Genomic DNA, 24,728 nt, shown 5'->3' on the forward strand with positions numbered 1-24,728 from the left:
GTGTCTACTTTCCAAAATTGGGTCATTTTGGGGGGTTTTGTGCTATTTTGGCATTTTATGGCCTTCGAAACTGTGATAGGTAGTGAGGAGTGAAATCAAAAATTTGCACCCTTAGAAATCCTGAAGGTGGTGATTGGTTTTCGGGGTGCCGTGCGCGACTAGACTCCCAAAAAGTCCCACACATGTGGTATCCCCATACTCGGGAGAAGTAGCGGAATATATTTTGTGGTGCAATTCCACGTATAACCATGGCATGTGTGAGCAATATATCATTTAGTAACAACTTTTTGTAAAAAAATCATTTTTTTTTATTTTTTGTCATTATTCAATCCCTTGGGACAAAAAAAAAATATTCAATGGTCTCAACATGGCCCTCAGCAAATAGCTTGGGGTGTCTACTTTCCAAAATGGGGTCATTTGGGGGGGTTTTGTGCCATCTTGGCATTTTATGGCCTTCAAAACTGTGATAGGTAGTGAGGAGTAAAATAAAAAATGTATGCCCTTAGAAATCCTGAAGGCGGTGCTTGGATTTCGGGGTCCCGTACGCGGCTAGGCTCCCAAAAAGTCCCACACATTTGGTATCCCTGTACTCAGGAGAAGCAGCAGAATGTATTTTGGGGTGTCATTTCACATATGCCCATAGCATGTGTGAGCAATATATCATTTAGTGACAACTTTGTGCAAAAAAAAAAAGTTTGTAATATTCCCGCAACTTGTGGCAAAATATAAAATATTCCATGGACTCAACATGCCTCTCAGTAAATAGCTTGGGGTGTCTACTTTCCAAAATGGGGTCATTTTGGGGGGTTTTGTGCTATTTTGGCATTTTATGGCCTTCGAAACTGTGATAGGTAGTGAGGAGTGAAATCAAAAATTTGCACCCTTAGAAATCCTGAAGGTGGTGATTGGTTTTCGGGGTGCCGTGCGCGACTAGACTCCCAAAAAGTCCCACACATGTGGTATCCCCATACTCGGGAGAAGTAGCGGAATATATTTTGGGGTGCAATTCCACATATAACCATGGCATGTGTGAGCAATATATCATTTAGTGACAACTTTTTGTAAAAATTTTTATTTATTTATTTTTGTCATTATTCAATCCCTTAGGACAAAAAAAATAAATATTCAATGGGCTCAACATACCCATCAGCAATTTCCTTGGGGTGTCTAATTTCCAAAATGGGGTCATTTGGGGGGGGTTTGTACTGCCCTGCCATTTTAGCACCTCAAGAAATGAGATAGGCAGTCATAAATTAAAAGCTGTGTAAATTCCAGAAAATGTACTCTAGTTTGTAGACGCTATAACTTTTGCGCAAACCAAAAAATATACGCTTATTGACATTTTTTTTACTAAAGACATGTGGCTGAATACATTTTGCCCTCAATGTATGACTAAAATTTAGTTTATTCGATTTTTCTTATAACAAAAAGAAGAAAATATCTTTTTTTTTCAAAATTTTCGCTATTTTTCCATTTATATCGCAAAAAATAAAAATCGCAGAGGCAATCAAATACCATCAAAAGAAAGCTCTATTTGTGGGAAGAAAAGGACGCAAATTTAGTTTGGGTGCAATATTGCATGACCGCGCAATTACCAGTTAAAGCAGCGCAGTGCGAAATTGGAAAAAGACCTCTGGTCCTTAAGGTGTTTATTGGTCTGGGGCTGAAGTGGTTAAATAGCACTCAATGCTGTATAAATGACAATGGTCCCAAAAATGTGTGAAAAATGTCCGATGTGTCCGCCATAATGTTGCAGTCACAATAAAAATCGCTGATCGCCGCCATTAGTAGTAAAAAAAATTTTTTTTATAAAAATGATATAAAACTATCCCCTATTTTGTAAACGCTATAACTTATGTGCAAACCAATCAATAATCGCTAATTGTGGTTTTATTTACCAAAAATATGTAGAAGAATACGTATCGGCCTAAACTGAAAAAAAAATGTTTTTTTATATAGTTTTTGGGGATATTTATTATAACAAAAATAAAAAATATTGCATTATTGTTCAAAATTTTCGCTCTATTTTTGTTTATAGCGCAAAAAATAAAAACCGCAGAGGTGATCAAATACCACCAAAAGAAAGCTCTATTTGTGGGAAAAAAAGGACGCCAATTTTGTTTGGGAGCCACGTCGCACGACCGCGCAATTGTCAGTTAAACCGACACAGTGCCGAATCGCAAAAAGTGGCTTGGTCCTTTGGCTGCAAATTGGTCCGGGGCTTAAGTGGTTAATGAAGGAGAAAAATTACTTGTTTGCAAAATTGTATAAGAAACTATATAAAATTTTTTTTTACATTTTTGTTATTTTTTCGTTTGTTTAGCAAAAAATAAAAACCCCAGAGGTGATTAAATACCACTAAAAGAAAGCTCTATTTGTGTGAAAAAAATGATAAAAATGTCATATGTGTACAATGTTGCATGACCGCTCCATTGTCATTCAAAGTGTGACAGCGCTGAAAGCTGAAAAATGGCCTGGGCAGGAAGGGGGTAAAAGTAGGTAAGGGGTTAAGAGAGGCACAGATTATTTTTACCATTTGGTGCAATATAGCTGGGTGGGAAATCAGTTTAGCTGAAAGCTCCCCACGAGTCCCTATTCCTGATATAGAGCAGTGATGATAGAAATCCAGTACATAGTCCATCAAGTGTTGTTGTTCCTAGCAAGTTTCCAGCTAGTCTGACAGGATCCAGGAGCTGGGAGGGGCCAGCGTTGATTGATCGTCATGGGGGCGGGCCTACAAGTGACAGCACAAGAATGTTTACAGGGATCTGTTGGAGCGCCGCTGCCTGGCTGGAAAACGTCAAGCGGATTGACAACACCAACTTCTAGGAGTCTAGGCAGCGATTGGCTGAACCTAGTTACAGCGTCCCGCGATTGGCTGCCTGAAAAGATGGGATGGAAGGTGATTAATGTTGTGTGTTGCTCGATTCCGATTTGATTGACAGAGCGTTCTCGGGTCTGATTGGCTCGCTGAGAGCGGCCGCCCGTAAGCATTGGCTGTACGTGTTGCACGCTAAACGCTGATTGGGTGAGGGGGAGAGAGGGAGGGCAGTTAGTGAGGCCCCAGGAGGTGCCTTGCTACTGCTGTAGGGAGAGATCGGAGCGGAGGGGCCGGGGAGAGGTGATGGTTCCGTGGTGTTGAAGTGGTGTTGAAGTGGTGGAGGGGAGCCGGGATGGCGCGGAGCCCCAAGGAGGGCAGTGTGTCTCCCTCCGCCAGTCTTCGTGGTACCAGGGAGACCCTCAGCGATCCGGAGCTTGAGTCTGTCGGCTCCGACTCCGAGATCAACGGATTCACTGTGGAGAGAAGGACCGACAAGTACGGCTTCCTGCTGAAGAGCGATGTGGACGGGAGACGGTGAGTGCACGAGCAACTGGGACATGTCTATGTCTGTGGCCTGTCAGCTGTCATATCATGTGTGTCACTGGAGCCCAGGACCGAGCTGTCACCCCACCATTTTATATACAATCCATACATTTACTGTGCGATCAGATACAATCATTCAATCACAGTGCCATGAGTTACAATCATTCAATCACAGTGCCATGAGTTACAATCACCGTGCCGTGAGATACAATCGTACAATCACCGTGCCGTGAGATACAATCGTACAATCACCGTGCCGTGAGATACAATCGTACAATCACAGTGCCAGCAGATGCAATCTTACAATCGCTGTGCCATGAGATAAATCACCGTGCCAGCTGATACAATCTTACAATCGTGGTGCCAGCAGATGCAATCTTACAATCGCTGTGCCATGAGATAAATCGCCATGCCAGCTGATACAATCTTACAATCGTGGTGCCAGCAGATGCAATCTTACAATCGCCGTGCCATGCGACACAATCTTACAATCGCTGTGCCATGAGATACAATCGCCGTGCCATCAGATACCCTAAAAAATCCTTCCATGCCAATGCACGCTTCCATAAGTGATCAATTTCTTTTTCATATCATCTCTCCTGATAGGAATAATTCATACGTAGCTGACAACCCAACCAATCAACCTTACACACAAATGGGGAAGTGGGTTCCAATTGATCATTGAGAATCAATCATAAGTGATTGATCTCATCTCTGTTTCCACGATGTAATCTCATAATCCAAATTTTATTTTTATTTTTTTCAAAATTCAATTGTCTTTATGATCAAAGTATCAGTACTGCCAATTGATGCAAAAAGATCAATGATTTTTCCACCCTGGGCAATTAACTCCGATTGAGTCTAAATCTACCAGAAGGGGAGTTATGGCTATTCGATTGTTTTGATCTGATCACACATTAATCAGATAGAATGAAAGCCTGTGTGGCCACCATTAGGCTCCCCATACACATTACAATTTCTGTACAATTCACTTTAGATTGCTGTAATATGAAGACCTAACTGTTCTATCCGGTCTGACTAGCCTTTGAACTTCGTAGTTGTTGTTCTAAAGCTAGCCTATACAATCTGATTTGTACAATCTCCTTAAGCCCTGGTTCACACTGCTGCGACTTGAGAGTAAAGAGTCGCGCGACAAGTAAAATCCCAGTTAACGGCAATGGAACCATTGTAATCAATGCGCCTCAAGTCACTCCAACTTAGAAAAAGGTTCCTGCACTGCTTTTGGTGCGACTTCACTATGATTTGCATTGACTGCTGTTAGGCTGCTTTCACACTGCAAGTGCCACTGCTTTTAGTGGCGATTTACTGCTGTTTAAGCGGCACTTTTGCACTGCTTTTCGGCCGCTAGCAGGCACTTTTAACCTCCAAAAAGGGGTTAAAAACGCCAGTGTTGCAGCACTTCGGAAGCGATTTTCAGGCACTTTGGAACCACTGCCCATTCAGTGCAATGGGCAGGGGCATTTTGGGAGCACTCTATGCAGCTCTCCCATACCACCCCAAAGATGCTGCTTGCAGGACTTTTCCGAATGTCCCGCAAGTGCATCGCTTGAGTGTGAAAGCACCCATTGTAATGAATGGGAGGCCGTTTACAGGCGCTATTCCAAGCGCTAAAACGCCTGAAAACTGCCTCAGTGGGAAAGGGGTCTTAAATCGTATGAGAGCCGCGATTAAGTCACGCAGGGATGTCGGATTCAAAGTTTGGGCAGTGTGGACCCAGGCTTAGACTTGCCGAAACGGTTTACTACCGTGTTTCTCCGAAAATAAGATCTACCCCGAAAATAAGACCTAGCGCTATTTTCCAGGAGGGCTACAATATAAGCCCTACCCAGAAAATAAGCCATAGTTTGGCGCGGCGCACTCAGCTAAACTCCTCTTCTCTCAGCGGGGGAATCTCGGACCCCCCCCCCCCGCATTGCTCAGTGGGGAGGACAGCTGGGGGTGGGTCATGGAAGTGCCTAGCAGGGCTCAGCTGATCTCCTCTTCTCTTGGGTGTCAGTGGGGGATCTCGCCCCCCCGCACTAATCGTAGCCGTAGAAGACTGAATAGGCGGGCCATTGAAGCGGGTGTCGTGGGGGATCTCGCTCCCTGCCCTCTGCAGTGCTCGGAGTGGTGGAATGCGGCCCAGGCGGGCCTATTGAAGCGGTCGTTGGTGGGGGATCTCGCCCCCTGCCCTCTGCAGCGCTCAGAGCGGTGGAATGCAGCCCAGGTGGGCCATTGAAGCGGGTGTCGGTGGGGGATCTCGCCCCCTGCCCTCTGCAGTACTCGGACGGTGGAAGGTGGGCCATTGAAGCGGGTGTCATGGGGGATCTCGCCCTCTGCAGTGCTCAGAGCAGTGGAATGCGTCCCAGGCGGGCAATTGAAGCGGGTGTCGGTGGGGGATCTCGCCTCCTGCCCTCTGCAGTACTCGGACGGTGGAAGGTGGGCCATTGAAGTGGGTGTCATGGGGGATCTCGCCCTCTGCAGTGCTCAGAGCAGTGGAATGCGTCCCAGGCGGGCAATTGAAGCGGGTGTCGGTGGGGGATCTCGCCTCCTGCCCTCTGCAGTGCTCGGAGCGGTGGAAGGCAGCCCAGGCGGGCCATTGAAGCGGGTGTTGGTGGGGGATCTCGCCCCCTGCTCTCTGCAGTGCTTGGAGCGGTGGAATGCGAGCCTTTGAAGCGGGTGTTGGTGGGGGATCTCGCCCCCTGCTCTCTGCAGTGCTTGGAGCGGTGGAATGCGAGCCTTTTAAGCGGGTGTCGGTGGGGGATCTCGCCCCCTGCTGCCTGCAGTGCTCGGAGTGGTGGAAGGCAGCCCAGGCAGGCCATTGAAGCGGGTGTCTGCAGCGGATCTCGCCCCCTGCCCTCTGCAGTGCTCAGAGCGGTGGAAGGCAGCCCAGATGGGCCATTGAAGTGGGTGTCGGTGGGGGATCTTGCCCCCTGCCCTCTGCAGTGCTTGGAGCGGTGGAAGGCAGCCCAGATGGGCCTTTGAAGTGGGTGTCGGTGGGGGATCTCACCCTCTGCAGTGCTCGGAGCGGTGGAATGCAGCCCAGGCGGGCCATTGAAGCGGGTGTCAGTGGGGGATCTTGCCCCACCTGCCCTCTGCAGAGCTTGGAGCAGTGGAAGGCAGCCCAGGCGGACCATTAAAGTGGGTGTCGGTGGGGGATCTCGCCCCCTGCCCTCTGCAGTGCTCGGAGCGGTGGAAGGCAGCCCAGGCGGGCCATTGAAGCGGGTTTCGGTGGGGGATCTCGCTCCCTGCCCTCTGCAGAGCTTGGAGCTGTGGAATGCGGGCCTTTGAAGCGGGTGTTAGTGGGGGATCTCGCCCCCTGCCCTCTGCAGTGCTCGGAGCGGTGGAACTTGGAAGGCAGCCCAGGCGGGCCATTGAAGTGGGTGTTGGTGGGGGATCTCGCCCCCTGCCATCTGCAGTGCTTGAAGCGGTGGAAGGCAGCCCAGGCGGGCCTATGAAGCGGGTGTCTGCGGGGGATCTCGCCCCCTGCCCTCTGCAGTGCTTGGAGCAGTGGAATGCAGCTCAGGCAGGCAATGGAAAAAGGTTTTTTGCACAGTTGCATTGCAGAAATGCATATGTTTTGCATTGTGTGACCCTGTGATAGCGGGGATTCTGTCATTTTGCAACCACTGGGAAGATGGCACATTGCATGTCAAGCCCTACCCCGAAAATAAGCCCTAGTATGTTATTTGCTGACAAAATTAATTTAAGACCCGGGCTTATTTTTGGGCAAACACTGAGGACAAACTTAAATATTTCATTCCATTTGTGTATGTACATAAAATGATAAAAGAACTAAATGAGGTTTTACAATCAGATTGTATAATATATCAAATTATCTTCTTTCCTCTAATCAGATATTCTATGCAATCCGATCAGAATAATGTAAAATAAACTGATGACAGTATGTGTCTGTTTTGATAATTCATAGATCTGATCATATTATCCAGTTCTGTGATGAATCAGTCGATGAGCTTATTATGTGTATGGCCACCATTACCCAATCGGGATGTTTCTCTTATTGTGTTTTTGAATGGGGTCACAGCGAAAGAGATGGGCGACCTATACATTGATGTAGGAGGGTCAGGTTATGTCTGATCTGGGGCGCCGTCAGTGCATGTGTGTGACCTGGTTCTGCCGCTGATGGGTTGGAGAGAACATCATCAAAGAGTGTGTGTGTGTGTGTGTGTGTGTGTGTGTGTGTGTGTGTGTGTGTGTGTGTGTGTGTGTGTGTGTGTGTGTGTGTGTCTATATAGATAGATAGATAGATAGATATCTTTTGCCACTTACCAATCTTTGTAGTGGCCGTACACAGACCAGCTTTATATATGAATGAATTTTTCAGTTACTTTTCTATGTAACTTATAAGAAATACAATCAGAGGATCGAAATACTCCATACACTTAACGATCGTAACAAGTTACTTATTTTCCTGCCATCGGACACGTTAAATCACGCCGCTGTGATCCAGGGATCAAATCCTGGAAGCTGATTGGTTATTCTGCACAGCTGCAGCAGACTGTGTGTTCCAGTTTTAGTACATCTCCCCGTAGGTGTCTTCAATAATTCATAGATCTGATTACATTCTTGTATTCTGTGAGAAATCATTCAATCAAGTACAGGAAAATGCCCTTTGATCCTGCCATTAGGCTCAGTTCACATTAGTGCAACTTATCATGTGACTTGTGACACATAAAGTTGAGTTAAAGTCGAAAACCTTTTTATTTCAATGGCACTTCCAATCTATGTGACCAAAGTCGCAGCGTCTTAAAAATTCCTGAAATACTGTGAAATAATGTGACTTAAGTGCCATAGAGTGTAATAAGTTGCAGTGGAAATTGTGTGACTTTAGAGTCGCACTTGTGAGAAGCAAGCCTTATAACTTATTTGTACTGAACTCTTCAACAATGTTACCAGCTTATCCAGCCATCTTATGTGAACTACAAAACCCCTTTGCTCTGCAGCTGAGAAGGGGGAGGGTGGCAGGTTGTTTGTAGTACAAATCAGGAGAGCAGTCTAGGGTGACAACATTGTTCCTCCTTGGATAGTAAAGTCTTGTGTTGTCACCCCAGGACAGGAAATGTTTTACTGGCCGGATCATCAGGTTATTATAAGGGGGGGGGGGGGAACTGAACAAAAAACGAATGCAGCCACCACAGGATTGGTAAACTGAAATATTACGTTTTTGGGGTTTTAATATGCTTTGTTTATAACTTTAAGGTTACGCACTATACAATCTGATTATACAATTTTCCTTAGATCTACAAACTACCGTGTAATTTAAAGGGCCTTGGATAGAAATTGATTGGATTGTATAGGTTTGCCCTCGTATTGCATAGTTTTGCTAAATGTGATTATAAAGGGACTATAAAGCCCCATACACGCCATAAAGCCCCATACACACTATCAGATTTTCTGCTGAGTTTTTCCTTTAGATTTACCAAAACCATATAATATGAGGTCAAAATTTAGGAGTTTCAATTTGTATGCAATCAGGCAGGCCCTTTCACTACATAATTTTGGTAAACCTGAAGGAAAAAATCGTTAGAAAATCTGATAGTGTGTATGGGGCTTGAGTCTTCAGGGGTGAATATGCTTTTCCATGGTCTCACACTGTATTGGCCGTGGTATTTGTCACTAGTAGGGCTGTAGAGTAAGCTGGCCATACACTGAGCCAAGTTTAGCAGGGGTCCTAATGACGTTCGATTAGTTGGGGGGTCGTATCAGCACCACTTTGCCTGACATCCTTTGATTTGAAAACTCTTTCAGTGTATGGCCAGCTTTAGATCAAAGTGACACTATTGAGTGCTGGTTATGGATGAATTTCTTTTTTCCGTTTTGGGTGAGAACATTGCGTCCTGTTGATGTTGGTCAGGGTATGTGCCCCATAAGTGGGTCGCCAACATTTTAATCTGATTTTACAATGCGCTTTCCATCTCCCAGGGACTGGGATCTGATATAAAAGGACTGGTCTCTTTAGGTTGGCCCCTGTACAACTACTTGTCGGGTAGTGGAGATTGTACAATCACATTGGAACATATGTGACCACCTTAGTGCAGTAGGGTGTATATGTAATTACAAGTGCCACATTACTATTTTGTTCCATTTACATGTTGATGACTCCTTTATCGCATATAAAGTAGTCATTGATCCAGGCCATGGTATAGGTAGGAGCCATTGGTCTCGTTCAGCTGGGTTTGATCTAGAAAGCTGAAGACGTTACACAGAAGCAATGAAACCTCTTCAGCTTCATGGAACAAGCCCAGATGATTGGAATTTGTTCTCTTTATCACATGAAATGTAGGTCATCAATGGAGATGAGCTCAGGCTCTATTAGAATATGAAAGTCATGCTAATTTCTAGGCCAATCATTCTCCACATGTAAACAAAGGGGCGGGATCCTGGTGACATCAGTGCCCTTATATGGACACGTGCCCAGGTTTCATGGTGAGTTTGGAGGATACCTGGGCTCATCGCCAGCCATAAATCAGTCAGCAGTGACACTTCCTGGGGTCCCTAGCCGCTTGCCGACCGTGTGCTGTAGTTTTACTGCTATGCAGAATCGCGTATATTTTATGCGATTCTGCATTTCTGGGTAGGGGGCACGTGCCCGCCTGGTTGTGCTGTTACTGGATCGACCACATGCCAATCAGCGGTTCCCAGCCAACACAAAGCTCTCTCCTGACAGCGGCTAAGGGACGCTTCTTGTTTCCCTGCAAAGCAGGGCATAAAAACAGGCACATTGCTAAGTAAAATCCGCGCACATCAGAGGTAGTAAACGTTTAACCCTTTACTTGCACCTGATGTTAACCCCTTCCCAGTCAGTGTCATTAGTGTACAATGTCAGTGTATCTTATTAGCACTAATCACTGTGTTGATGGCAGTGGCTGTTAGCCAGTTCACACAAAACATCAGTTAGTGTCAGATTGTCCGCCGTACTATCACAGTCCTGGTTATAAGTCGCTGATTGCCGCTACTACTAGTATTAAAAATAAAAAAATAAAGAATCTAGTATATATCTCATAGCTTGTAGACTATATAACTTTCACACAAACCAATCAATATTCACTTATTGGGATTTTTTTATCAGACGTGTGGCAGAATACATTATGAAGACCATTTTTAATTTTTTATTTAATTTTTTTGTTTTATATCAGAAATAGTAATAACAAATATTATATTCTATTATTATGATGATCAAATGCCACCAAAAGATACCTTTTGTTTGGATATATCGTAGCTTGACTGTGCAATCACCATTTAAAGTAACGCAGTGTTGAATAGCAAAAAATGTCCTGGTCATGAAGTGGGGTAAAACCTTCCAGAGCTCAAGTGGCTGGAGTTACCATAGGTACCTTGCCACTGCTGGGTCTGGTGACTCATGGAGATATCGGATCAATGGGTTCTGGGCCAGAATACGGTTATGGAAAAAAAGCTGGTGATCTTTAAGCAAGTTCTGGGATATTACATAAAAAATTGTGACCTGATCTTCATCTCAGGCCTCATTCACACAGGAGTACCAATTCATATGCCCATGTGAAGGAGCGGTCTTCAACAACCTGGGAGGTTTGGGTGTTCCTTGAAGGGGTATGGTGACAGGTATTGGTTGCACAGACCTTTGTGCATCCTGGAACATGCCATCCATGTGGGTCCAGTGCATGGATCAGAACACGACTAGGAGCAAAATTGGTCTGTACTGGGCTGTTTTCTCTCCAGGTCAAATGTTCTTCATTCCTTAAACATAGCATGAATCGGGGGAAAAATACTACACTATGGCCACTAGAAGGTGCTGCCAGTCATAGTAAATATTTATTTCCTTTAACCATCAGCTCCTTCTGGTGGTCAAATTGCGCTATGTTCCTAAATCACTCCAGTCTGTATGAAATATTAATGTTCAACCTGGAGAGAAAATAGCCTAGTGACATTCAACGTAGTCCCTATTTGAACAGAACGAATGGACATGCAGCACGGATAACGCTACAAGTTTCTTTTAGAAATGTACCCCTTTGTGTAGCTGCCAATCAGGTTTGTTTGGCAGTTTGGAGAAGGATTTATGAGTCCGTTTTCTTTAGGGCCTGTGGCCATTGGTTTCGATAGTCAATGCGGCGTGCTTTTCAATCTGTTTGAAATGTCAAATGCCCTGAGATCATTCAGGAGTCATTGCAAGTGCACTTGACCTGGACCTTCCGTACATTTATCCTGATTTTAATTTGCTTTTGTCTTCACATAGACTTGTATGGGGACTTAAAATGGTACTAAAGGCCACTTTTTTTTTTTTTTTTTTTTTTTTGTATAGCAGAAAGTTGGGGTATAACCCCTGTCTGGTGTTTTTTATATGCCATCCCTGTTCCTTCACTATTTGGAGTGGTCTCCAAACTGCCATTGGCTGAGAGCGATTAATCAGGAGCTGATCGGCAGACCTTTTTCGGTCATGCCCCTTCGACAGATGTCTGCCAAACAGCTGAATGTTTCTATTGAACCAGCAAATGCCACCCAACATTCGCCCCGTGTGTACTAGTCTTAACAGGGTGAATCACGGGGACACAGACTCTAATAAAAACTCGACAGCTGTTCTAATCCCTCTTTAGGCTCCGTTCACACTAATATGTCTCCTAGTGTGACTTTACGCTCTCTAGCACTCAAGTAGTAAGAATGTCCCTTCAAAGTAGTGCAGGAACCTTTTCAAAGTCGCTGTAACTTTGTCTCATAGATTGGAACAGGTGCCATTGAAATCAATAAGCTACGACTTGTCATGCGATTTTGTGTCCAAAGTCGCACTAATGTGACCAGAGTCTTAATCTATTCAAAACTACAAAAAAAAAAAGTTTTGCCTTTTTAGTTTCACTTTAAGCATCTCTGAAGCAAGCCCAATCCTAGCGACACTGGCCCTTTACAGAGTTTTCATTTCATGTGTCTGTTCGGGATGTTCTACCTAAAGCGTTACTAAACCCACAACAGTAAAATCAATCTGTATATGCAGTAAAGCGTGCTTGTTATACTCACTGTGGAGCCTAAGGGCTTAATCATCTGCCTTGTCTAAAAAGGCTGTTTGATCCTGCCTTCTTTGATCCTCCCCTTCTTCCACAGTCCCCAATCCTTTTCCGGAAAAGAGAGCCTTTGGAGTCACTCTGCACATGCTCAGTTTGGTGTGTATATATGTGTAATATATATATGTGTAATATATATGTATGTATGTATATGATGATTTTTTTTTTTTTTTTTTTCTTGGGAGGGTGCACTGCCCACACAGAGGGTCAGGGGTCCTGCAGTCATAAAACTGCTATATATACTGCTGATGAGAAAAGGTATTTAGTTTATATTTACTAAAACTTAATTTCCATGTTCTGTGTACTGTGGGAGACCAGATATAGTGAATACAGGGTCCTGAGTTTAGGAACACTTTAACCACTTGCCAACCGCTGCATGCCGATATACGTCAGTACAATGGCAGCGGACATGCCAGTGTCATTTACACAGTACGCTGTATAAATGACTGGTCCCAAATATGTGTCAAGTGTCTGCTGTGTTTGCCATAATGTCGCAGTCATGATAAAAATTGCAGATCGCCGCCATCACTAATAAGGAAAAAAAAAAAATTTTTAAAAATGCCATAAAATTATTCCCTATTTTGTAGACGCTATAACTTTTGTGCAAACCAATCCAATATACGCTTATTGCGTGGGTTTGTTTTTTTTTTTTTATTTTTTTTTTTTTTCTACCATAAATATGTAGAAGAATACATATCTGCCTAAACTGAGGGAATTTTTTTTTTTTTTTTTTTTATAGATTTTGGGGGATATTTATTATAGCAAAAAGTAAAAAATATTGCAAAATCGCAGAGGTGATCAAATACCGCTAAAAGAAAGCTCTATTTGTGGGGGGGAAAAAAGGGCCTCAATTTTGTTTGGGCGCAATTGTCAATTAAAGCGATGCAGTGCCATATCGCAAAAAGTTCTCTGGTAAGGAAGGGGGGCCGCTTCACATCCTGTCAGAGTGCTGAGGTCAAAAATCTGATCTGGGCATTATAAAATTTATAGACGAGGAAATGTATGCAGACTGGAGCGGCTGTGCACGGCACCCAATCTGCTTCTAGATTTCATTGTCAAAGCTTACCTGAAGAAGCTGAAGATGGAAGTGGATTGGTTGGTGTGCACAGCTGCTCCATTTTTAGTAAATCTCCTGCTTTCTTCTATTGGAACCACTGTAGATTAAGTCTTCTGTATGGGATCCTTCTCAACCTAACTTTTCGCTTAAAGGATAAGTCTACCCTAACACTAAGATATAGAGATTTAAGGACACCCACGATATCACACGAACCCTGTAAAGAATAAATCTTTTTTTTTTTTTTTTTTTAAGTCGATCCGGTCTCCAGCGGCAGAAGCTCTGCAGAGGACACAGCCGACAACGGCTGTGAAATGAATGGGATGTGACGTCACCCATAGTTGCTATGGGGCTTCCGTTGTCGGATGTGTCCTCTGCACCCACTTCTCTACACAGCGTGGGGTTGGGTTGGATCGGCTTCAGAAAAGGTTAAGTACACGGATTTCTTCTTTACAGGATTAGATAGGTTAGTGTTAGATCGTCTATGTCTGTAGATGTAGAGACTTTTTAGTGTTTAGGTGGACTTATCCTTTAAACTTCAGATGCTGTGATCGCTGTAAATTTGTCCTGACACATCTTGGAACAAATTTGTCCATCCGTGATTACAAGCTGCTCTGCAAACCTTGGGTTCCTCAATCCACACACCGTATTATCAGCACTTCTAGATACCCAGATGTTGTTTGACAAATATGAGACGGCTGGCAAGTTTTTCCATTCCATCGTAACCTCCCATAATCACCTTCTGAGTTTTTCCCTTGATAGGCTGGTGAACGCAGGGCCGGGACAAGGGGTGGGCAGGAGGGTCGGCTGCCCCTGGCGCAATGGTTTATTGCAGGGGTAGGGGGCACCCTGACCCTAAGGGAAAGGGGGGCGCAATTTGTTGTCTTAGCCCTTGGCGCTGGATGACCTTCTCCCAGCACTGGGTGAACGGAGGTGTTCTCAAGCATGGGACCTATAGAACCATCTTTACCTGCTCACATGGGGTGCCCTTGCACTGATATTTGTAGGGTGCCTACAGAAAGAGACCAACAACTGTTTGCATTCCTTCCATTTGTGGTCTGGTGAAGGCTCTGGTCTTTGGAAACCTTTTTCTACATCGCCATCTCTGATTAGGCCACATTGCACCTCAGCCAAATTCTGATGTGCCAGGCAGGTCGCCAATGGTGTGGGTTTTTATTAAGGCACGCCTGAACTGATTGACGTTTCTGACCCATTGTTGCAATATTAGGTCCAGTCACTCCATTTTGAGTTTTGGTTATTCCAGTCGCTCAAACCTCTTTTCCATCAATGATGTTGATTGATTAGACAATTTGTTCTGCAAGGATCTGGCTACTGTATGCAAAATGGTAAAGGAAGTAAGGGGCTTCCACTATTGTCCTCTTATTGAAAATTCTGGTTACATGCCTGACCTGCTGATCCAATAACTGAACCCTGTTCACACCTATGCAGGTTGCGGTTGATGTGTTTTTCAAGTGCGATTTCAATGTTTTCACACATGTTTTTAATGTGTTTTGCAGTTTTGGGAGGTTTCTGTAGTCTTGCAGGGGAAACCAGCAAAAACGCAAGCGCTGTGTTTTGTGATGCCTTTCCATTTAAAGCCTGTGGGACCAAATCCACTGCCTGCTGGAAAATGCACCGATGTGAACGTGACCCATAGGAAACCATATTGTGGTGTGTCTCTGCAAAACTGAAAAACATATAGGGGTGAACCAGGTTTAGTGTACTTTGTGCATTTCAGATCTGTGCAAGAATCCAGTGTGGGAATTTGGGGTTGATTTTATTAAAACTGTAGAGTACAAAATCTGGTGCAGCTCTGCATGGTAGCCAATCAGCTTCTAACTTCCACTTGTTCAATTAAAGTGGTTCTAAAGGCAGAACGTGGTGTTTTTTTTCTTTCTTTTTTTTCCCTTAATGCAGTCTATGCATTAACAAAAAAAAAAACCCTCTGTGTGCTGTCTCTCTGCTCTCCGCTCTCTCCTTTCCTGAGCCCCATCTCGATCCAGCAATGTGCACAAGAGCCTTGGCTAGAAGAACTAGAAGCCCGCTTCTATGCACAGCTGCACCAGTTTGTCACTTTCCAGTTTTAGTAAAGCAACCCCATTTCCATTATGCAGAATCTTCCTGTAGTAAAGACCGGCCACTGCTGCGCTCTCTCCTTGTGCAGAGTGACTGGTCTTGTCGCCACCCCTTCTGTCGTTTTCTGCAGGGTGCTTGTGGTGGGTGGGGCCTGCTAGGCACCTCCTACAGCTCTGCATTATTCATGCTACGTACATCACAGTGATGATTGCCCCCACTAGGTTTATTCAGCAATATCAGTGTTTGCAAAGAAAAGTAGATTTATATTCTCTGTGGAGGAATATACTCCGATGCTTTAAAGAGGAGTTTCCCTTAAAAAAAAAAAAAAAAATGAAAAAGTCAGCAGCTACAAATACTGCAGCTGCTGACTTTTAATAATCGGACACTTACCTGTCCCAGGGTCCAGCGATGCGGGGGAATGAAGCCCCGCTCGCCCCCCCTCCTCTCGGCAGCACCAGCATTGGAGCTGTGGGCACCCGGCTGTGGCTTCACAGCCGGGCACCCACTGCGCATGTGCGAGCGGCGCCGCGCACCGTGATTGGCCGTGCAGCCATCTGGGACCTGTCACGTGTCCCAGATGACTGACAGGAGGGAGGGGGCGGAGCTGAGCCCTTCCTGCGCCGAGGGGAAGTGATGTCACCAGCCTGGGCACTGAAGGAGGCAGACTACGAGGGACTCCCTAGCAACAGGCATTTAGAAGTGAGTTTTTAGGAATTACTATATATATATATATATATATATATATATATATATATATATAATTTTTTTTTTTTTTTTTTTTGCGTGGAACACCACTTTAAGTAAATGTGCAGCTCTGGAATTCTGACTTCACTTGCTGCATACTTATTCAGTGGCTGAAAGTTTTGAAGCCATTGGCAGCCATGCAGACTTGTATTTTAGAAGGAGGTCAACAAACGTAGTACAGGTTCACTGTAAATGAGATTGTATGTATTATTGTGGCCTGGATGACGATCAGATGACCTTATAAGAAGCGCTCATGGGATAATCCTCTTTGGATGAGACACGGATGAGCCAAACACACATGTTAGGGTTATGTTGATCATGGATGTCTTTTGCTGAATTCTGTGATGTGATTGTATGTTCCTGTATATTCTATTAGGACATTTGCCCATGTGACCTCCTGTGGTGACTGGTAAAGGCAGAGTATGTTGCCTATCCTGTTTCCGGTTATCATATATTGTTGTCACTGTGAAGGCCATGGTAACGCTCTGGCTATCAGTATAGATGACCGGTTATGACTGTTTTATGATGGGAGAGAATTGTCCAAGAAAACTGCTAAAAGAAATGCACTCAGCGGCCACTTTATTAGGTGACTCCTTACTAATACCGGGTTGGACCCCCTTTTGCCTTCACAGTTGCCTTAATCCTTCGTGGCACAGATTCAACAAGGTGTTGGAAACATTCCTCAGAGATTTGGTCCATATAGACATGATGGCATCATGCAGTTGCTGTAGATTTGTCAGCTGCACATCCATGATGAGAATATCCCATTCTACCACATCTCAAAGGTGCTCTGTTCTATTGTACTGAGATCTGGTGACTGTGGAGGCCATTGGAGTACAGTGACCTCATTGTCATGTTCAAGAAACCAGTAGTGAGATGATTTGAGCTTTGTGACATGGTGCATTATCCTGCTGGAAGTAGCCATCAGAAGACGAGATGGGTACATTGTGGTCATAAAGGGATGGACATGGTCAGCAACAATACTCAGGTGGGCCATGGCATTTAAACAATGCTCAATTGGTACTAAGGGGCCCAAAGTGTGCCAAGAAAATATCCCCCACACCATTACACCACCACCACCAGCCTGAACCGTTGATACAACTCAGGATGGATCCATGTTGTCTAAGCCAAATTCTGACCCTACCATCTGAATGTCGCAGCTGAAATTGAGACTCATCAGACCAGGCAACGTTTTTCCAATCTTCTATTGTGCAATTTTGGTGAGCCTGTGTTGTGCGTTCAGAGATGTATTCTGCATACCTTGGTTGTAACAAGTGGTTTTTTGAGTTACAGTTGCCTTTCTATCATCTCAAACCAGTCTGCCCGTTCTCCTCTGACCTCAACAAGGCATTTTTATCCACACTTCCGCTCACTGGATATTTTCTCTTCTTCGGACCATTATCTGTAAACCCTAGAGAAACCCTGGCTGTGTGTGAAAATCCCAGTAGATAGCAGTTTTTAGAATACTCAGACCAGTCCGTGTGGGACCAACAACCATGCCATTCTGATGCTCAGCTTGAACTTCAGAAAGTTGTCTTCACCACGTCTAGGTGCCTAAATGCACTGAGTTGCTGCCACGTGATTGGCTGATTAGCAATTGAACAGGTGTAACTAATAAAGTGACCAGTGAGTGTATGCTGACTGCTATTAATGGCCTCTCCTGAAAATACTAGTTACGTGGCTGTCATGCTTATCTAGAAATTTCAATAATTTTTTTCAGTCTCTCACGGTTGTACAGGTTCCTCTCCTGTACTCAGACTGCTTGCTCTGATTTCACTGGACAGAGCTTCTCTCAGCATGCGTTAGATGCTGGGGCAAGTCAGAACCTGCCTCATTTCCTGGCCGGAGGACATCTAGCAGCATCTAGCTCTTTATTCCCCAGTCTTTCCCTCCCTGACCTACCCCTTTCAGTCATTTATATTTCAGTTCCTTCAGTCATGGCGGTTCAGCACACGTGGCTTTTGGCATAGCAGCATTTAGCTTTTTATTCCCCGGCCTTGCCATCCCTGACCCACCCCTTTCAGTCATTTGTATTTAAGTTCCTTCAGTCATGGAGGTTCAGCACACATGTGGCTGTTGGCATAGCTTGCTTTTCACAGGAAGCAATGTACAGCTCTCTTCTGGTCCCTCCCGGCATTGAGAAGGGGTTAAATATAAATGCAGACCAGGCATTGTGACGTCACTGTCTGCATGCTTATTCCAGGTCAGTGACTCGGTGTAAAAACCAGGGACAGCCATGCAACTGGCATTTTCAGAAAGAGGCCAATAGGAATGGTCTTTGCGTTGCTCGCACTGCAGGTTTTCTTATCTGTGCACCACTGAATGAGTGACATTAGGTCAAACCCTACTTCACTTTGATGTAAAGTGGCTTATTTCCGCTGATGCGTTTTAGGTCATACTACGTCAATGACAATGTAGGGTGAACAATCAATATGCTGCCCTGTATAGTCTGACCCATACCACCTTTTTGTATTTTACAGTGGAAACCACGGGAAATAATTTAGAAGCACTCTGCTCCAAAATGATGTGAAATCCTGATTATAGCTCTTGCCAATGTAGTGTACCTATGACCTTTAGATTTTAGAAATGTTGTGCGTCTGTGCAGGCTTTCTGTCTGATGTAATCAATTTGTTCCATGTCCTTTTTAGAAGTAGCCTTTAGCATTCTTTCACAGTCTGCATAATGAGTAATAAAAATCTATTTCTGCTTTGCTGATAGACAAATGTGAAAAGGACATTGCTGGTATGTTGCTGTAGGAGGATCTACAATGCTGGGCTTCCAAGCCCGACAATAGAGGGATTGCAGATGGCACTTCAGATTCGCAGTCCTGCAAGAAATTGTATGTGTGCATTTCTCACCGAGAATTTCAGTTGTTTGTTATTTTGTTCTCCAATGTACAGTCACAATGTATTTGGGCCCAGAAAATGTAGGCAGTGGGCATAGGAAGCAAGTGGCTAGTATTGCGCAATTTCCACATTCGGGGCCACTCGCACACCTGTCATATTAGGAAACGCAGCCGGATAAGTGCGGCGGTGTGTCCTAATGGTCTTCCTGCATGCAGCACCTGGAGTCTAGAGATGCTGAAACAATAGGTATGTTCATGGTATACAAGCCTAAGTGCCCATGTTGAGGGTCCAGTTCACACCAGAACACAGCGGGGAGTTCTGTGCGTGTTTCCCCATATCACGCTCAAAACGCACCGGGTTTTCGATCTGCTGCTAGGTGTCAATGTAATCCCAACAATCTCCCAAATGCATATTGCAAATGCAGTGCATTTGTCTGCACCGGATCACATAGCAGTGCAGTACCAGGCGATCTGTTTGTTTTTTTTTTTTTTTTTTTTTCGTGCACTATTTTTTGTGCGATTTCAGCCCATTTAAATGAATGGACTGTTAATCACATTGCAATGAATTGCACAGGAACACAGAGTGCGCTCCTGTAGAAATTTTAGTATGAACTGGCTCTAAATGAGGCCCTGCTAACTTACTATGTATTGTGTGTCTATGTGGACCTGGCCATTTTTATTTATTTTTTTTAATTTTTTTTAATTCAAGGTCTGTTATGACCAGTGACATCACTGTGTCTCTCAGAAAGCTGGATGCGCAAAATCCTTTGAGAATGCACTGCAGCACAAAAAAGAGACTATGGGCCAATTCACACTAGATTGGCGCTTTCTCTCTGTAGCAGGTGTGTTAACGACACCCTAATTGCAGGTCGAAAACACGCGTTTGGCTGTACCATGTGATCCAGTTGCTGTGCGTCTTTTTTTAAACTAGTGTTTACACTGCTGTTTAGTGCAGTCCAGCGTGATTTCAGCCCATTCAAATGAATGGGCTAAAATTGCACAGCACCCAGATAGTATGTAAATCACACGGGAACACGCCTCGCATTCCTGTGTGGTTCATAGTGTGAGCCGGTAAAATATGTCATCTATTGTTTACCTTTTATAACAGTCAGGTCTGTGTTTAAAATCTTAGGCCTAATGTACATGGCCACTTAAAACCCTAACGTAGGCCTGAAGTATTTTTTTACTTTGTCAGGATTTTGTTTTAATTACCAGGCTGCCTTGTTGAGAACCTCAGTCCTGTCATGGGGTCACAGCACTGCAATAAAAACGACGTTGGCTACAGTTGGACCTTAAAACCCATATAAGATCCGTTTGGGCTGTACTTTTATTCTTGTGGTAAAAGCATACATAAACATCAAAAAGCACATGTACAATTACCCCTTTTTAAAAGTTAACTTCAAGGGCTCGTTCACACAGGCCTGCACAGTAAAACGCATTGTTTTACCATGTGACCTGGTGTCTGTGTGAGGTCTGGCAGGGAGCCATGTGACGCTTGTTTTGAGCCGATTCACACTGGAAATTGTTCAGAAATGCGCTGTGCGTTTCTTGTGCAATTCACATATAGTTGTGTGAGGTGTGATTTCAGCCCATTCATTTTTAATTGGAACTGTAGTGCGTTTTGAACAAATGCAGGTTTGCTGCACCCTGTTCTGGTATGAACTGCCCTTTTTAGCACATTGCACTGATTTTATATTTTGTACTTTCTTTTGATGTGTTATATAGTGACACTTTGTCTCTGTAGAACATCCCAATGCGCTGCGGTGCAGTGACATGCGGTACCATTAGTTGTGCTTAGGAAACGTACAGTACATCTGCATTTTTCTACATCACACCAGCATTGTGGTATTAACATATAGCATGATTGTTTTCCTTTGGGCCTAAATCTGTATTTTGTCTTGTGCAGAAAAACACAGGTTCCATCATATTTTCATGTTTTTTTGCATGAGTCTCAGATATTGTTAGCACAGCCTGTGCTCAGCTTTTTTGTTGGTGTTGCTTTGTATATACAGTCAGGTCCATAAATATTGAGACATCGTTAGAATTCTAATCTTTTTGGCTCTAGAGACCACCACAATGGATTTGAAATGAAACGAACAAGATGTGCAGACTTTCAGCTTTAATTTGAGGGTATTTACATCCAAATCAGGTGAACGGTGTAGGAATTACAACAGTTTGTATATGTGCCTCCTACTTTTTAAGGGACCAAAAGTAATGGGACAGATTAACATCCATCAAACTTTCACTTTTTAATACTTGGTTGCAAATCCTTTGCAGTCAATTACAGCCTGAAGTCTGGAAAGCGTAGACATCACCAGACGCTGGGTTTCATCCATGGTGATGCTCTGCCAGGCCTCTACTGTGACTGTCTTCAGTTCCTGCTTGTTCTTGGGACATGTTCCCTTCAGTTTTGTCTTCAGCAAGTGAAATGCATGCTCAATCGGATTCAGGTCAGGTGATTGACTTGGCCATTGTAAAACATTCCACGTCTTTCCCTCTTTGGTTGCTTTCACAGTATGCTCTTTGGCTGCTTTCGCTGTATGCTTCGGGTCATTGTCCATCTGAACTGTGAAGCGCCATCCAATGAGATCTGAAGCATTTTGCTGAATATGAGCAGATAATATTGCCCGAAACACTTCAGAATTCATCCTGCTTCTTTTTGTCAGCAGTCACATCCATAAATACTAGAGAACCAGTTCCATTGGCAGCCATACATGCCCACACCATGACCCTACCACCATCATGCTTCACTGATGAGGTGGTATGCTTTGGATCATGAGCAGTTCCTTTCCTTCTCCATACTCTTCTCTTCCCATTACTCTGGTACAAGTTGATCTTGATCTCATCTGTCCATAGGATGTTGTTCCAGTACTGTGAAGGCTTTTTTAGATGTTTGGCAAACTCTAATCTGGCCTTCCTGTTTTTGAGGCTCACCAATGGTTTACATCTTGTGGTGAACCTTCTGTATACACTCTGAAGTCTTCTCTTGATTATTGACTTTGACACACATACACCTACCTCCTGGAGAGTGTTCTTGATCTGGCCAACTGTTGTGAAGGGTGTTTTCTTCAGTCATCCACCACAGTTGTTTTCCATGGTCTTCTGGGTCTTTTGGTGTTGCTGAGCTCACTGGTGCGTTCTTTCTTTTTAAGGATGTTCCAAACAGTTGATTTGGCCACACCTAATGTTTTTGCTATCTCTCTGATGGTTTTTTTTTTTTTTTTTCTTTCAGCCTAATGATGGCTTGCTTCACTGATGGTGACAGCTCTTTGGTTCTCATATTAAGAGTTGACAGCAACAGATTCCAGGTGATTGGGTAGGGGTACATAGGGTGGGGGGCTGGGATCTGGGGACCCTTATTTAAGGGGGCTCCCAGATTCCAATAAGCGACCCCCCCCCCCCACCAATGGCCAGGGTTGTCGGAAAGAGGCCCTTGTCCTCATCAACATGGGGACAAGGTGCTTTGGGGTGGGGGGCACATCTTGTTGGTTTCATTTTAAATCCATTGTGGTGGTGTATAGAGGCAAAACTATTAGAATTGTGCCGATGTCCCAATATTTATGGACCTGTCTATTCTCTCTGTTGTAAAAATGAGGCATTTTGTCTTTAGTCTACCAACGCTGGAAAGTAAAGCCAGACTATGAATCATGAAATCTCCCTTTGTGACACAAACAAGTGCATTGTTTTGTTGCAATAGTTTTCTTGAGGTAAATGCGATGACGATAATAGGCAGTGTCTAGGGTGGACCTGATCATCACATTTTACCTCAGGGTAACATCTTTGAAATACTTTCACGCTGTTTATGCAGGATTCCACACTCTGATGTTTGTACTTGGTAGCAACTGTTCAGTGAGAAAATGAAGATAAAATGGGAAAATACATATAAATATTTGTGTTGTGTTAGAACCTGTTCACATGTGTGGCTATTCTACCAGCCCTCTGAACAGCAACACGCAGTGGAACTTTTTCAGAGGGCATTTGACAGGCGGTGAGGAGGCTCAAAATGCTGCAGCATGCAGGAGCTTTCATGAAACCACGCAGTCTAATATAAGTTGATGGGATTGCACCTAAAACTGCATGTAAAACGCATATACAGTTGCATTATGCCCAAACCACAGCACATTATAGAGGCTGGAAACTGTGTGATTAGTGTAACACACAGTACATATAAATTGTCATCTATACAAGCACTCGTGTAGCAAATCTCGCTGTGCTAACTGCTTTACTTTTGATTTGCTGTAGATAGTGGGGAGGGGACCCTTTCAGATGTCTCCTATATGCAGGAACACAATTCTGCATACTTTTTCTAACATGCGTTACTTTAATACATGCTTGTTAGCATGCAATGCATTCGAATTTCTAAATAATAAGAGTATAAATGTACAAAACGCACAATAAAATCATAACACTTGAATTGGGCAAAAGTTTGCATTTAAAGTGAACCTGTACTCAAAAAGTTAAGATTTTCTATGTTGTATAGGGGACATTTAAAAATGTTAATTGCGCCTAGCAGTACCCTGAAAAATCAACCTCCTTTATTTTATTTATTTATTTTTTTGTTTTGACTTCCACCAGAAAATTAGCAGTCCTGGTATGTGAGCGTGCCTAGGCACTTCCTGCGCCTTCAGGGCCTTGCGTCCAGGGACTATCATCTGTCCCTAATTGCTGGAAGCTCTCTCCCTTCTGAACACTGGCAGCCAGCTATGGCCTGCCATAGCTTTGTACGGGCTTCCTAGTCGCTGCTGTCAGCACACACATGGGCTCCTCAGCCACAGTTTTCCACAAGATACTTTCCACACCATGACCAATTTGCTGCTGTGAATGAGGCCTTAAAGTTTTATAAATGTCCCCCTCCCCCACCTGCTACTTAGGCAGCCTTAACTGGAGTAAAAAAAAAAGTGTATATTTCCCTATTTTCAGCCCACTCAGTTCGGTCATGCAATCCCCTGTGTCCTTGAACGGCAGCTGCAGGGGAGAGGAGGGTGCGCTGGACAACGACTGGTATGCCTGGGTCAGTGATGTCACCCATAGGACCCCCATGTCCCACCTGCTTTTTGACAATCCCTTCTCTCCCCTGCCACCGCCACACAGACTGACACGGGAGGTGGAGCTTCTGATCATGTGACTGAACTTAGTGGGCTGAAAATAGTAGAAAATTAAATAAAAACTTTTTATTTCACGCAGGTTAGGCAGGTGGGGGAACAATTTTTTTTTATTTTTTTTTATTTTTTTTAAACCTAGTCTTTGTTGGGCAGGAGTTCTACTTTAGGAAGTAAAAAAATAAAATATGTTGGTATTTATTTATTTATTTTTTAAGTAAACGGTCTAACCTCAGAATATCAAGGTTCATCCTACTTACCACTAGTTGATATTTTTTTATCTTTAGTTCCTCATTAAGATCCTCTTTCCATCTACAACAGGGAACTTTAATGTAAAAATAACACTGAATATACTTCTGTCTTGAACAATGAGCAAAGGGAGGATAAGAATAGATTTTTGTTTTGTGGTTTTATTTATTTATTTATTTTTTTGTTCAAGATCACAATGTATTATCGTGTTACTTTTTGTTCTTCCTAGTGGTTTTATAAAATGGCTTCT

The 24,728-nt window shown here is 43.9% G+C and overlaps 1 protein-coding gene across 1 annotated transcript in view; it reads left to right on the forward strand.

Annotated features, from left to right (window-relative positions):
* Positions 1 to 3,135: 3,135 nt before the first annotated feature.
* The window catches only part of TBC1D10A (TBC1 domain family member 10A), a 118,632-nt gene continuing 97,039 nt past the window's right edge, over positions 3,136 to 24,728 (forward strand). Inside the window, exon 1 of the mRNA XM_077461206.1 lies at positions 3,136 to 3,355. Coding sequence (XP_077317332.1) covers positions 3,174 to 3,355 — 182 coding nt within the window. The 5' untranslated portion in view covers positions 3,136 to 3,173. The remainder of the gene's footprint in view (positions 3,356 to 24,728) is intronic.

This window comes from Lithobates pipiens, unplaced genomic scaffold (assembly GCF_037356315.1).
Source record: "Lithobates pipiens isolate NorthernLeopardFrog02 unplaced genomic scaffold, aLitPip1_a1.2 Scaffold_3, whole genome shotgun sequence".
NCBI lineage: Eukaryota > Metazoa > Chordata > Amphibia > Anura > Ranidae > Lithobates > Lithobates pipiens.